General features: G+C 49.4%; 1 protein-coding gene across 15 annotated transcripts in view; it reads right to left on the reverse strand.

Moving 5' to 3' along the window:
• Nucleotides 1-15797, reverse strand: part of St3gal3 (ST3 beta-galactoside alpha-2,3-sialyltransferase 3) — a 220626-nt gene that overhangs the window by 2045 nt on the left and 202784 nt on the right. For all 15 annotated transcript variants that reach the window (XM_076564883.1, XM_076564885.1, XM_076564889.1 and 12 more), the window contains 2 exons: nt 6472-6618; nt 6127-6273 (listed from right to left, as the gene is read on the reverse strand). In XM_076564883.1, the coding sequence (XP_076420998.1) occupies nt 6127-6273; nt 6472-6618 (294 nt within the window). The remainder of the gene's footprint in view (nt 1-6126; nt 6274-6471; nt 6619-15797) is intronic.

The following is a 15797-nucleotide window of genomic DNA, read 5'->3' on the forward strand; positions in this document are numbered from 1 at the left end:
GTATCTCACTATGCAGCTCACGCTGGCTTCGAACCCCTTATCTTTCTGACTCCATCTCCCAAGACCATTCTACCAGGCTGGCACCCAGTGAATGGCTAAGAGCACTTCCCCCCCATACTTGATTTCTCTCTGTCTTAAATAAACAAACAAAGAGTGCTATAGACTTAAAATCGCATCCTTAGTAAGTCAGAGAAGAAGCCACCATCCCGGGCTTATGGGATTAGATTCCTTCTGATTTCTCAGAAGTCTCCCCAGGAAGCTTCAATGACTAAAGCCTCTCAGACAAGGAAAAGGCCTGACTGAACGAAGGGATGAGTGTCCTCAGTCTCATGGCTCATCTCCAGCTGGCCTCTGCTGTGTGTCAGCATGGGCCCCTCCATGTCGGCACTCACAGCACTCTCACTGGGACAAAGGATGAGGGCCTGTCCAGCCCTTGTTTTGATGTCTACAACCCTCTCCAACCTTCCAAATCTCTGTAGTCTAAACCTCAGAGTCATTAGCCAGAGTCCCTGTGTCCCACTGCTCTCGAGCTCCCTTGAAGCCTCTGGGGTGAACCACAAACCCACATCCCCAAGTGGTAATGGTTTCCTCCCTCACAATCCACAGCACAGTGCCTGAGGTGGGCCAGTCTCCCCCAGTCTTCCTGTTTCCACCATCTATCCCCTCAAACTCCTAGAGAAGCACAGGCCTGGTCATTCCACTCTACTGTTGCCTCTGCAAGTCGCTCTCCTTGTCTCAGACCCCTGGGGGACTCATGTCCACTCTTTGAAGATTCAATCATCTTTCCAGAAGTTTCTGTGGATAGAGATGGTTAGACACAGAGTAGGCACTCCATGATATTCAATGAAAATAGATGGAATTTCTTTCTAATCTTGAGGTGTGTGTGTGTGTGTGTGTGTGTGTGTGTGTGTGTGTGTGTGCTTGTAGAGAGGAAAGCATGATGTTCCTGTCTCTCACTGATCCCTGAGCTAAGCTGGTGCTCAGCAAACCCCAGGGATCTCTTGTCTGGTACTTGTGCAACCATGCCTAACTATTACTTCTTTTTTAGAATTAAAGATGTTATTTATTTATTTATTTATTTATTTATTTATTTATTTATTTATTTATTTATTGTTTTTCAAGACAGGGTTTCTTTGTGTAGCCTTGGCTGTCCTGGACCTAGCTCTGTAGCCCAGGCTGGCCTCGAACTCACAGAGATCCGCCTGCCTTTGCCTCCCGAGTACTGGAATTAAAGGCGTGCGCCACCACCTGTCTGTCTCCACTGCCCCAGATGAGGACCCAACCCAGTGCCACTCAGCTAAATCCCCAACCCGCTTGGTTTTATTTTATTTTAAATGATTTATTTATTCTTATCTGTTGTGGTGGTTTGGAAAAAAAAAAAAAAGCTCCCATAGAGAGTGGCACTAATAGGAGGTATGGCCTTGTTGGAGTAGCTGTGACCTTGTTGGAGGAAACGTGTCACTGTGGGGGTGGGCTCTGAGGTCTTCTATGTTCAAGCTAAGCACAGTGTGGCACTTACTTCACTTCCTGCTGCCTTCGGATCAAGATGTTGAACTTTCAGCTCCTTCTCCAGCACCAAGTCTGCCTGCATGCCACCATGTTCCACCATTATGATAATGGACTGAACCTCTGAACTGTAAGCCAGCCCCAATGAAATGTTTTTCTTTATAAGTGTTGCAGTGGTCATTGTGTCTCTTCACAGCAACAGAAAGTCTAACTAAGACATGTGCATTGGGTTTTTTTTGCCTGTATATATGTCTGTGTGAGGCTGTTGGATCCTCCTGGAACTGGAGTTACAGACAGTTGTGAGTTAGGTGTTAGGAACTGAACCCAGGTCCTCCGGAAGAGCAGCCAGTGCTCTTAACTTCTCAGCCATCTCTCCAGCTCCCAGACTTAAAGGTTTAGTTTCATCATTACTTAATACAAATAGCACAATTACAAATATAAAGATTTGTAACTTGTTAGAGCCCACAGGTTTTATGAATACAAAACAGAAATTCCAAACAAATTGACTTTGACTTCTCTTAAGAATTTCTTCCTTGGCTTAGAAACTGAAAATCCTGCCTTTCACATTTGATGGGTGTTAAGGGTGAAGCTTTGAATGAGCTGACAACTTGGAATCTGTGCTACAAATCGAAGGGAAACTTCAAACACAAGGGTTTGTCTCATAGGAGGAACTCCGTCAAAAAGGCTTTCATCCTTGTGAAACCTCTCAACTAAGGAGACTTGACGTCAGACCCAGGACAGGAAAATAACTAGAGAATAACAAGAATTAGTTTATAAGCTATGGGGAAAAAACTTGTTGCTTTCCGACTTTTATTACGCTCCCTTATTTCTGGCAAAAAAGATGGAGATGATCCCCTCTTTTGCCTCGAGGACAGAGGAATGCAGGGAATTCTCGGGGTGCATCTTTTGCAGTTTGCAAACAATAACATGAAGACCAAGGAGACAAGGCTGAGTGCCCTGGTAGGGGAATAACAGGGAACTGCTAGAAGCTGATCTTTCCGCGGTTGGCTAGAATCTGCATGACTCTTTTACCTTGGGAAAGAGTCAAACTGCATAGAAGAGGGAGTCTTGAGCTTTTTAAAGTTTTACCCCAGAAAAATGGTGGACACTGTATCAGGCTCTAGAGACAGTAGCTAAAGGAAGGACTCTAGAAATCTAAGAGCAAGTATTTCAGCTATGAAGACATCACTGTCCTCGGAAGATTCTGGATGAGGCGGTGGTGGAGGGCAATCTCTTCCCATTTATGCTACACTTACACTAGCAGACTCTGTCTGAAGTAACCGTGTGGAACTCCAGAGTCTACTGAAGGAATAAACTTTCAGAGGAGAACTGAAAAGGCCGGGTGGGGCTGGCGAGCCGCTCGGCCAGTAGTTCCATGCCTGATTCGACATTCTGACTTCTTGGGATTCAAACTCAGGCCCTCATGCTTGCGCAGCCATTTCCCAGACAGAAATTAGCAACGCAACACAACAACACAACAAGAAACAGGCTCAGAAGAATGGCGGGATGGGGATCCAAGCAAACACAGGCATTCCTAAAACGGTTTATCCCACACCTTCCCCTTCCTCTAGAAGTAACCAATGGATGTGTTAGTTTCGAGAGCACCCACTAGGAGTCACTGAGGGTTAACATGTCAATAGAGAACTGGATATTCCACAGTACTAAGAAATGATTAACTTTTTGAGGTGTGGTATCAAAATAGTCCTTATCTTTTAGAGTTACTGAACTTATGGCCATAATGCCATGTCTAAATGCTGTTTCCCAGCAGTCACTGGGGTGGGGAGCATGAGAGGAACCACAGGGGAATCTGGGAGCTCTGTATTCTCGATCAGCTTATGCTCATAAAATGCTGGATCATTTGCTCTCCTAATGAAAAAGTAGGCATGGGGCTGGAGAGATGGCTCAGTGGTTAAGAACATATAACTGTTCCTGCAGAGGACATGAGTTCAATTCCCAGCAATGGTTGTCAGTGGCTCTCAACCACCTGTGACTTCAGCTCTAGGAGATCTGATGCCCTCTTCTGGCCTTGGTGGAAACTTGCACTCATGTGTGCATACTCTCACACACACATACACACATATACATAATTAAAACTAAATCTTGGGGAAAAAAAGTGTTGCAATCCACTAGGTTTTCTAGTAGGTGTACCCAGCAGGACTGCAGAAGAGGTTGACTGGACCACGGGTCTGAGTATCAGGTGCTTGTAAGGGTCTACACTTGACTGTAACTAGCAAGGGGGAGGTCTTTTGCTCCACCCCTTGGCATTGTTATAAATAGACCTTTGGAATAAAGTTCTGGGCCAGTGGATAAGGATCCAGGCCCTCCCGAGGCTATCCTGTGTTTTCTCTCCCCTCTCTATTTCTAACTAGGTCTCTTCTCCCTCAATTCCTCAAGAGTCCCTGGGGTAAATAAATGTGGGGGCTGTTTCACCACAAAAGAGAAGGTGCAAAAGTTTGTCCTGAATGTAGCTCTTAGGCCAGGCCTTGCCCTACTCAGGTACTCTTTCCTGATCCCTCCTTCCATGCAGGAAAACTGGGAGCCTCCTGTGGGCTGAGGCAGGGTATGACAAGACTTGTTCATCTACTGCAGTCCACATTTTCGGCAGAGTTTCCTCTGATACTTTTTTCTTTTAAATAAGTTTTTTTTTTTTTTTAAGATCTATGTATTTTTAGGCAGGGCATGGTGGCACATGCCTTTAATCCAGCACTTGGGGGCAGAGGCCAGCCGATCTCTGAATTCAAGGCCAGCTTGGTCTACAGAGTGAGTTCTAGGACAGCTGGGGTTACACAGAGAAAACATATAAATTTTTTTTTAAAGTTTGTGTGTGTGTGTGTGTGTGTGTTTGCGTGTGTATACGCTACTTTTGTATGCATGAATATGCAATGTGTGTGCTGTATGTACTCAACTGCTGATCCATTCATTTCTCTCTGGCCCTACAGCTGCTTCTTTGTTTCTTCTATTGAGACAGGGTCTCACTGTAGTCCTGGCTGGCCTAGAACTCACTCTGTAGACCAGGCTGGCCTTAAACTCAGAGAGACCCACCTGCCCTTGGCTCATGCAGAGATTAAAGGCATGTGTCACCTGTCACCATGCCTAGCCTAATGCTATTAAGAGTTAGACCAAAGCTGAAGAATGAGAAAAGAGAGAGAGAGAAGGGGGCTGGAGAGATGGCTCAGAGGTTAAGAGCACTGGCTGCTCTTCCAAAGGTCCTGAGTTCAATTCCCAGCACCCACATGGTGGCTCACAACCATCTGTAATGAGATCTGGTGCCCTCTTCTGGTGTGTAGACATACATGCAGGCAGAACACTGTGTACATAATAAATAAATAAATAAATCTTAAAAATAAAAAGAATGAAAAGAGAGAAGGGTGGGTAAAATAAGAAACATCTGAAATTAGGGGACTCTAAGCAGGAAGAAGTGGTCAATATAAAAAAGGTTTCTGAGCAATCAGAAAAACTGACGCACGGATGGAGAATAAAAAAGCACTTATCTCATAAGCCTTGATGGCCTGAGTTTGAGCCCCAGAACCCACGGTGGGAGGAGTGGGAGGAGAGAACTGTCCGAAAAGTCGTCCTCTGACTTGCACACAGGTACCATGGTACAATGTAACCCCCCCCCCCCATAATAAATAAAAGGAAAAACGTGGCATTTGTCCATTCCATGTAGCTTTCTGAGACAGGGCACTGGTAATTTTGAGGGCCGTGAAGTCAGGTGATGCAGTGAAGGGCTGAGTGGGAGGGGAGAGTGGAAAGGGGGTGCTCCATAAGGGGGTCCTTCAAGCCCCCCGTGTGCCTTCAGTTTTCTCACTGGAGGAGGGAGGGTGGCTGGGAGCTTTCACTGGGTAAGGATCGGCAGCGGTGTGCTGAGGGCTGGGGAGGTGCAGGTAAAAAGGCCCCTGAGCAGTAACGGGGACTGGTGGCCACCGGAGCCCCTGGATTCACAGGAGTGTGGGCCTGCACGAGGGAGCAGTTTCCCCAGCCACTCCCACCCTCCTGCTCGGCAGGCTTCAGGCATGGCTCAGCGAGAGGCTGCAGCAGAAGCTGATGCATGGGAAGGGTTCAGTCGTCCCCCCCTCCCCCCCATCCTTGTTGTGGGGTGCAGAGGCCTGGAGAGCTAGAAGCTACCTGTACAGATAGATGGGTTGCCTGGGAGCATGCTGGGTGAGGTCTGCGGTTGGTGGAGAAAAGAGTGGAGGGGATACGAGAGACTTTCTGGGAGCACTGTTTACTTGTGGGTTGTGTGAAGGGCAGGGGATCTTCCCAGGGAAAGCAGGGTCTGTGGAAGAGGATGATGGGAGCTGTGGACATGAAGGGAGTGTGAGGCCAGGTGTATCAAGGAAGGTCAAGGGTCAGGGCCAGGGCAGGAGGGCCATCGAGGGAGTGTTCAGGAAGAAAGCCGAAGACAGGGGCTCTGGGTTCAGGGGAAGGCTAGGGAAGAGGATGCATAAGTGGCCAGCAGCCTGCATGCAAGCTAGACCGCAGTGGCTGCTTAGGGGAGCCCGGGTAACAGCGGCTGCGGGTTCCCCCTTCCTATCTGTACAGATGCTGGAGTCCGTCCCTCGCGCCGGAAGCCCCTCCCCCCGGCTCCACCCAAAGACTGCCCCCTCGCCCAGCTCTCACCTCTTGGATGGCGGCCATGCGCACAGTTTCGTAGTAGTGCAGGGGCGCGTTGGGTGTGTTCATGTCGTAGCCAAAGCCTGCGACTGCCACTTCATCACAGCCATGGAGAGCCATGGTCACCGCCACACTGCCAAGGGTTGGGATGTTCTGGAAGAGAAGAGCGGAGGGAGGCGTGTAGAGTTCTGCGGGGGTGGGTGGGTGTGGCTGAGACCTCCAGAGCTAATTGGCCCATTTCCAAGGATGGAACTTCACACCCCCCCCCCCCCCCCCGAGCCTCCTTCCCCACCCATTTCCTTTCCAAGGCTCCCCTGCCAAATCCTCCTCCTCCCTGCCCCGGAGTCTCACCCCCCTGCCCATGAGGCCGTTGTTGAAGGGCAGTCCAATGAGAGTGAAGGCAGCCTCCTGGATGAAGTATGGATTGAGGATGCGGATCTCAGGGGGCTCCTTGGGCACGCGGGTGGCCACAGACTTCCAGAAGCCATCGGATGCACTCTGTAGACACAGCATAAGAAGACATGAGCTGGGCACCTGATAAACCAGCTAACCCTGGAAGGCTTTGGCATGTGAGCGCTCATGGGATGTGTGCCAGACACAGATATGTGTTGGGGAAGGGTGACCGTGTGGTGGGACCAGGGTGAGTAATGGGGGACACAAAGTGAGCTCTGAGGCAGGGGACAAAGTGTGGGACACTGTTAGGGGTGCTGCTTTATCCTGAGTGCAGGGGTGAGGTGTCCTTGGGCCACAAGGAAAACCCCCCAGGCCCAGCAGCCCCGCCTCCCCGCTAGAGGCGGGGCCCACCAGCGGCTTGCCCTCATCCGCCTATCTGCTCTCCTGAGCTCGCCTCCTTTCCCTTCTGTCTGTCTGTCCTGGCTCTCAGTCAACTGTCCTAAAGTAGACCTGGAAAACAAAGACATTTCGTGAGCCGTCACAGAGCAGCAGAATGACACTCAGATCTCAGTCCTGCCCTGACCAGAACTGGGTGGCTTCGGGCCTGCTGTGTGTAGAATAGTTAGTTCATTCTCTCTCACGGAGCTTGGTTCCAATGCGGAGGCATTGCTTCTGAAACGTATCCCAGCGTCCGACTCTGGGCCACGGGGCCTCTCCTCTTCACCCTTCCCCTTCTCCCTGTCCAACCTCACAGAGCCTTTCCTGGTCTAGACCCCCAAGTCAGTCGCTTGAGCTGCTCTTTCATGGACTCCCCTTTCTGGACCCTACAGCAAGGGCTCTTCAGAACGCCAGGGGAAGCTGTGAGCCAAGCAGCATCGGAACCATTACCACGGCCTCCAAATTTGCAGCAAATTTGTTACTTGTCTAGGAGACACCAAAAAAAAATAAAATAAAAAAAAATCAACTACACTTAGAGTGGAAAAGTACTGGGCACACCAAGAGGAAATGATCACTGGGTACGAGAAGGGAAAAGATGGCCCGGTGGGTAAAGGTGCCTTGCTCCCTAGGCTGATGACTGGAGTTTGATCCCAACCCACATGGAAGGAGAGAACCAAGTTGTCCTTTGACCTCCACACATGTGCCCACACACGTATGTGTGTCAAACACATAAAAAATAAACAAATACATGTTAAAAAAAAAAAAACAAGAGATTTCCATTTGCAAGTGCCTTTACCTGCTGATTCATCTCATTAGCCCTAAAAATATTCCTACTTTCCCCCAGCCTTGGGGATCAAATCCAGAGCCTCAGGCATTCTAGTAAACGCTCTACTACATCCTCAGCCCAACCTCACAAACATTCTTATGAATGTACTTCAGAACACACACAGAGTGTACACAAACAGAGTTTAAAATAAACGAATCTCAAAAAAAAAAAATTAAAACAAGACAAGCAAATTTAAGAGAGAAACAAAACTGTGGAGAAAAGTTTGTCGCAAAAAAATAAAGACATTCTTGTTTTAAAAGCTCATGAAAAGTAGCCAGGCACGGTGATCATAGTCTTGTGATCCCAGCCCCTGTGAGGCTGAGCAGAAGGATGGCCTAGGCCTTGAGGGAAGCTAGACTACAGCAAGACCCTGTCTCAACAACACCCTAGCTCCAACAGACAAACAAAACCCAAAAATTAAGAAAAAAAACATCAGTGAGATCTCACAGAAATGGGCAAAGGATGTAAAAGAAAGTTAAGTGGTAACCTGGGGCCATCCTCACTCTAGCCAAGCATGCAACCAATTACTCACCCCCCAGGCTACAAGCCTGCTCATTACAGCGCTACTTAGGAATGTGAAATGCCAGGAAAATCCCAAAAGTTTACAAAAGCAGTTCAGCTAAGTGATACCGGATACAGGCCCAGAAAAGAAACGCTAGGCATCAGAATTGTGTACTCTGAGAATTCTGTCACCTAGATATCATTTATTTAACAGCTATGTTGTCCACATCTTTTCCTGCTTCTTATCCCTTTCCTCTACTGTCCATCCATCTTTCAAACAAGAAACCTGGGAGTACACGTCAGATTCTCCTCCATCCCTCACCCATTCTGGCCCCCTACTTCTTACATCTTATCCCATAGATCCACGCCTCTCTCCCAAAGCCACTGCTCCTACCCCAGGTCCCTGCCTTATTACTGTCCATCAGGACTACCATACCAACTGGCCCATCCTACGCCAGCCTAACACTCCGGAGCCCTGTAGAGTGAATGGAAAACACGAGCCACGTGAAAATGATTGAGATCCAGTTGCTTACTTAACACACATGGAGCTGAGTATCCAGAAGGGCCGCCTCTGCTTCCCAAGCCACATCACCCTGCCAGAATGATTTTTCCAAATACGCACCAGCTCATATCACATCTGGCTGCCTCCGTTCTTACCACAAGCCCTCTGAACCACTGCTAGCCAACTCCTCCATGCTCCTGGCCACTGCTTATCTCTAATACCCCCATCCCCCCCACCCATACAATGCATCTTGCTCATCTTTCCTGATCTCCTGCACCCCAAGGAAGAAGTGCCTACTAGCCTTTGAGAAGTGATAAAAGAGAGCTAAGAGCCTTGGTCCTGGGATTCAGCTTCAGCTCTGTTCCATGGGGACTCTGAGCAAGGAAGTATCCTTATGGACAAATCGGGGACACTCAATACTTACAATGTGGACCACTGTGAGACTTACACAGGGCCGGGCTCCTTTTTGATTCATTTCTGTAGCCCAGGACCCAGCTCAGCTGGGGCAGGGCATAGTACTGAAGGAGCTACGGCTTTCTTCCAAAGCTCCTCCACTGGCCAGTACCTCCCCAGCCCTGTCTCTGCCCCAACCACATTCTCCTGTCTTCCTCCGAAGGCGACCTCTCCTTCTCTGGCAGCTGTTTTCTGTCCTTTCATGGGTCAGATCAACTTCTGGATCTCAACCTATTAGATTAATCAAGTAGGCACCAGTACTGTGGCTTCTGCACCCCGCCCCAAGTCTGTGGCTGTGTATGTAAAGGAGGAGATAAAGGTGGGGATCGGAGGATGACATAAGACCAGCATGGAGGAGAACAGGCTGAGCCACTGGACAGAGTTATGGAGAAGCCCCTCCTGGATGGGCCTGGCTGTGACAGATATCCAGGAGTGGGAGATGTGCTGGTCACACGCCTTAGACCCGTCTCTTCTCCAGAGCCCAGTAGGCCCCCAACAACCCACCCCCAGGCTTCTGCCTGTGCCTGTTCCCATACACCTCAAGAGGAGACTGAAAACACAGGTCCCCACCCCCAGAGCTGCAGGGGTGTGGGGAATGGGCACAATAGGGCCAGGGGAGGTCACAACCCTTGAGGCCGTGCCTAGACTGAAACCTAGTCTTGGTCCCAAGACAGGTCTTTGCAGGGTATCCTAGCTTCCCACAGCTGTTCACATCTGGAGTCTGAAGCACAGGGGAAAATCACCTCCCTTGCCTTGCAAGAGCTACGAGGTGAGTCAGGGGTCACTCAGTGCCCCATGACCTACACATAATTAATTCTACACAGGGAACATGCCGAGGCATATATACGGCTGGCATAGTGGAACACATCTAAGCTGGATTCCACTCCAGAATCCACCCATGATCTGAGGCACTGTCATCGAAACCATCATTCATAGCCTTCCCGTGCTGTAAAGGTCCAGGATCTAACCACTATGTGAAACTACAGGGAATTAGCTTATTGCAAATCCCTCTAAGAATCAGAAAAGAGGCGCCAGGGGGAAGGGCGGGCCAGCCTTGCTTCCCCCCATTAATCTTCTGAAAGGAGGAACGAGTGCCCCATTTCCAGTAAGAAGTGAGTAGTCTCTTACACACTGATACACACATGCATACATCTGATGTGCACACACACGTGCACAGCTCCTCCTTAAGCTGAGACAGGGCCTGTCCTGAGAGCAGGTGAGCACTTCCTGCCCCAGCCCCATATGCATGAAAGCTCTGATGTCTGTTCCACCTGGGGGCAGCCAGAAGTGGCTAAAGGCAGTGCTTGGACCCTGGGGAAGTGTCCCATGCTTAGGTCCCAAGTCCCAGGGAGCCCCACATTAGAGGAGCAGGCAATGGCACAGTCAATATTTCAGCGTTTCTTCTGCTTCTTGTCCCATTGTAGAGCTTCCTTGAGAATTCAGGGAAAAGCAGAATATCAAGAACAAGGTGTGAGGCCGGGCAATGGTGGCGCACGCCTTTGATCCCAGCACTCAGAAGCAGAGGCAGGTCGATCTCTGTGAGTTCGAGACCAGCCTGGTCTACAGATCGAGTTCCAGAACAACCAGAGCTACACAGAGAAACCTTGTTTTGAAAAACAAAAACAAATAAACAAACAAAAGAACAAGTGTGATGTTAGCTTTTGTTTCCCTAGCTATAAGATACGTATTGGGGCTAGAGAGGTAGCTCAGTGGTTAAGAACGGCAGCTGCTCTCCCAGAGGACCTAGGTTCAGTTCCCATGGCAGCTCACAACTGTCTGTAACTCCAGTCTCAGGGATCCAACATCCTCTTCAGGCCTTTTTGGGTACCAGGCATAGATGTGGTACCCAGATATACATACAGGCAAAATGCCCATACACATATACATAAATTAAATTAAAAAATAAACCAGGAACCAACCAAATCTCAGCCTGTCTCCTAGCATCAAGCAGGCAAACAAACACCCCACGGCTCCTCTTCTCAGATGTGTACACGGGACAGATCTTTCTAATGTAGAAAACTGAGGCTCATATCCCAATTCCACATCTCTGTGACCCGGGGCACATCACGTCATCTGTCTAAGCCTCAGGTTCCTCTTGCATAAAACAGAGATGACAAGACCGACTTCCCAGAAAGCTGAAGGGATTAAAGGAGATGCTGGGTCTGATAGCATCTGGCAGTGTCTGGTATACAGAAAGAACTCAATAAATCTTTCCTATTATGACTGAGTGTTTCAGAAGCCAAGAGATTGAAACAGAGGGTGTGGCTGGAGGTGTCAGCCACCACAGAAAGGCCAGCACGCATGCACACCTGCACAGGTCCACACCTGCACCCGTTCAGACACGGGAGTGTGGAGCTAAGCTTTTCCCGCTGGTTCCTGCAGGCAGGCAGTGGGTGCCGGAGGCCTGCCGGATGCTGGGTGCACTGTCCAGCCCACCACTGGCAGGAAGGCTGCTTCCATCTCACCTCTCCCACTTGCAGGACCCAGAGGCCAGTCAGTGCCACCACACCTCTCCTGGAGGACAGCTGTGGGCTGCATTTCTCGTCACTCCCTCCTCCAGGAATGTCCCTGCCTCAGTCAAGTCTGGGCTGGCTCCCGAGCGTGGAGCTGCCAGGCTCCTGTTAATACAACCTGCTCTGCTCTTCCCGGCATAGCCAGAACCAAGGGGAAGAAGGTCTGGGAAGAAAAGAAGGGAGTGCCCCCTCCCTCTCAGGGTCCTGCTACTGAGATATTTCTTAGTCCCTGTGGTCCTCAGTGCCCCATGACCTACACATAATTCTACACAGGGCACATGCCAGGGCATACATACAGCCTCTTGGGAGGCGTCTGAGGGCAGTGATGACGGTCTGACTTTCTGTAGCCACTGATAGGGCAGGTGTGCCCACGGCTACTGCCTCGGGCTTGGTCACCAGTTCTCCTGGGATCTTTGTTTTGGCCACCATCTTGCTGTGCTTCAGTTCCCTGCATGAGTCTGGTCTTGACCTTCTCAGGTTTAATATCCTCAGTGGCTCCCACTGCCCTCTGGGATGGCTGGTGTCCACAGCTAAGACTTGGGGGTCTAAGATTCAACCCAAACTCCCAGCGGCTCCCTCTATGCCCTGAGGCAGTTCACTACCCTTTGGAGGTCTCATATCTTCAACTACAGGCTAAGAATACCAGTTTCAGCCTTAGAGTGATTGGTTGTTTTGACAGTGAGAAGCCACCCATCCAAAATGTTTGGCTCAAAGCCAGCTCCTGCTGGCTTCTGCTGGTAAGTCTTTAAGATCCTAAGTGCAGAGACTGGAGAGAGAGCCTGTGGGTAAGAACATTTCCTGCTTTGCCACAGGGGGCCGGCTCAGAGGTAAAGCACGTGCCTAGGATGACCCAGGCCCTGGCCTTGATCTTCAGCACTGCAACAGTGAGAAAATAAGTTGTTAAATAAAACACAGTCTACCTTTCCTTTAAAAAAGTGCCATGGTGGTGGCGTATGCCTTTGGTCCCAGCATGTAGGAGGCAGAGGCAGGTGGATCTCTGTGAGTTTGAGGCCAGCCTGGTTTACAAATCCAATTCCAGGACAGCCAGAGCTGTTACACAGAGAAATCCTGTCTTGAAAAACAAAAACAAATGAAAGAAGAAAGTACCATGGAGGGCAGAGTTGGAATCTGGAACTCAGACCTGAGACCTATACTGACCATGGTGCTGTAGGAAAAGCTGGCCAAAGCTCTCCTCCTGCCCAGGCCCTGTTCATGGTCTCCTCACTCTGTATATCCAAACTCTGCTTGTAGCCCATGCAAACAGCCTTCCCAGGGTTCAAGAGTAGGCTCAGAGCAATACTCTACCCTCAAGGATGGAAGTGGCCTTGGCCCTGTTAGGGTGGAAGATATGGAGGTCTCCAGAACATGAAAACGGACTCAAAAGGGTTGGATATTCCATAGTTTTCTTCACTCCATCTCATTGGATGTGGCCAGAATATGGTGAAGACATATACTTCTTTGGGCAGCAATTTCCTGACGTCATACCAGTTGAATGGAATTGTTTTTTTGACATAGGATTTCTCTGTGTAGCCCTAGTTGTCCTGGAACTCACTCTGTAGACCAGCTGGCCCCAACTCACAGAGATCCACTTGCCTCTATCTTCCAAGTACGGAGATTAAAGGTGCATGCCACCACTACCTGGCTGAATGGAATGGTTTTTAATTCGCTAAGAAGCACATACCTTGCCAATGTCATTCTCTGTGCCCAAAACTTGGCTCATCTGGCCTGCCTCTACATGAGGCTAGAGACTAAAAAGCAGCCAGTTAGGACCTGGAACTTATATTAAGCATCCCAGGGGCTAACAGATGAGGCAGTTGTACCCCTCTGGCCAGGGTCGCATCTGTTGCCAGGCCTGCCTGGTTGCTTGCCCTGACTCAGCGACTCTTGGCCCTGAGGCTGGGCATTCTCTCCAGTGGGCTCAGTCTCACTTCTCAGGAGGTAATTGGTCTTGCAGATGAGTACGGGATGTCAAGGGTCGCCATGCTCACGGTCCCATTGAGTCTCTACAGCTGGGTGACAGGTGGCTGTGGCGGAGGAAGAGGACAGCTTCGTTCCTAACACTGAATCTAGCTCCACGTCCACCAGCCTTCCTCACATGCAAAGGACAGGAGGATGACCGTGATGGCGGGTCCAGATGTCCATTCCACTGAAGGCTGGCTACGTTGCTGCTAAGTGACAACCATAATTTGTGTAACTAATCCCTTGGGTCATATTTGGGTGTGGCTACTATAGAGACCACCATGCTAAAAATCTTGCACGCAGGTTTTCCCTTCCTCTTGCACTACGTAGCCCTTCCTTTCCCAGACCCACGCCCTCACTGGTACAACCTGAGAGCCCCTGTCCCCCGACTCTTGCCAGCGGTCTCTGTTATAATTTCAGTGTCTCTTTTGAAAATGTGACAGGTGACACATGGCACCCTGCTGCCCACACGTGCATGTCTCCACCTGCTAGTGAGGCCACACGCATCTCTGTGGTAGTCTCTGCGTCCCTGACAGCCCTCAGAATAATAAACCTCTGTCTATCATATTTTCTAGACATACTTTCAAAATGTTTGATAGGATATTTCTGTTTGGTTTAAATTGATATCGCCAAGTTTCTTCTGGCACTTCTGTGCCTTAAGTTTGTCCCTTCCTGCCAAGCATGGTGGCTCCAACTTGTAATCTAAGCACTTGGGAGGGAGATGCAGGGAGACTGTCCCCTAATAGCTCCAGTTAGGGAATTTAATTCCATTTCAAAATGAAAAAAAAAAAAAAAAAAAAAAAAGAGGAAGAAGGAGGAGGAGGAGGAGGTGGTGGTGTGGGAGGGCTGGGGTGGTGGCACATACCCTTAATCCCAGCACCAGGGAGGCAGAGGCAGTTGGATGTCTCTGAGTCAGGACAACATATTAGAACCTGTCTCTAGAAAAAGGATGTGGCTGTGGGGTGGGGCAGAAAGATGCTCGGCAGGTAAAGATGCTCGCTGCCAAGTCTGACTTGAGATTGATCTCTAGAACCCATACAACGCAAAGAGAGAACTCACTCTTGGAAGCTGTCTTTTGATGGTCACGTGAGAGGTGCGGTGTATAGCCCCGCCCCCAATAAATAAATAAAAATAATTTTTAAAGTATTTTTTTTTTTTTAAAGTTTGGTATCCTATTTTCTTCAAGATTTCCAGCTAGATGTGGTGTTTCATGCAATCTCAGATTCTGGGAGGCTGATCTGGGCAGATTGCTGCAAGTTCAAGCCCAGCCCAGGCTACATAGTTCTGGGACAGCCTGGGCAGCACAGTGAGACCTGGTGTGTGTGTGTGTGTGTGTGTGTGTGTGTGTATACGTATATGTATACGTATGTATGTATGTATGTATATGTATTTGTATATGTATGTATGTATGTATGTATGTATCCATCCATCCATCCATCCTCTAGCCTGCTTGGAGTTTATTTTGATGTGAAGAGAGGGTCAAAAAAACCTATCTGTAAGCTATATTTGGGAAAAGCCAAGAACAGAAAGAAGAGCCAGTGTGAGGCAGCCAGGGGACACCAACACTCAGGCAGGGAGCCAGGGCAGCTTAGCTTTCATATCCTTTATCAAGGAATCTTCCTGGAACCAGGAAAGAAAATCAAACACAGTAAAGAGGATCCCCAGAAGAAGCAAGAGATCAGGAGGATACAAGGGTCCAGAGCCCAGAACAATCATCTCCTGGGGCAGCGATAGCAAGAGGAGCCATCCAGGCTGAGAGCCCCACGTCCTGGCTAAAACCCTGACTCCTCGGAAGCGACCAGCCTCGGTTTCCATGTTTATTCCTTTAAGTATGTCAGCTGTGATCCAACATTGCTCTAGGGCCCGGGCTTGCAGCAGACAAGCCGGTTCCTGCCTGCAGGGGCTGGAGAGAGGACTTCTAACAGCCCTGGGTGGTGCAGGCTGAACGCAGGGGTGGGAAACAGGACGCACATGTTGGCTGCTGCCTGGATGGAGTGCACGTGTTGGGGAGGAGAAAGTGGCAGAGACTCTTTCTCTGTGGAGAAAGTGGAGGCTCTGAAGATGTCAGGGTTTAGCTTTGATCCTGTAGGCC

The sequence above is a fragment of the Peromyscus maniculatus genome, chromosome 2 (genome assembly GCF_049852395.1).
Source record: "Peromyscus maniculatus bairdii isolate BWxNUB_F1_BW_parent chromosome 2, HU_Pman_BW_mat_3.1, whole genome shotgun sequence".
Taxonomy (NCBI): Eukaryota; Metazoa; Chordata; class Mammalia; order Rodentia; family Cricetidae; genus Peromyscus; species Peromyscus maniculatus.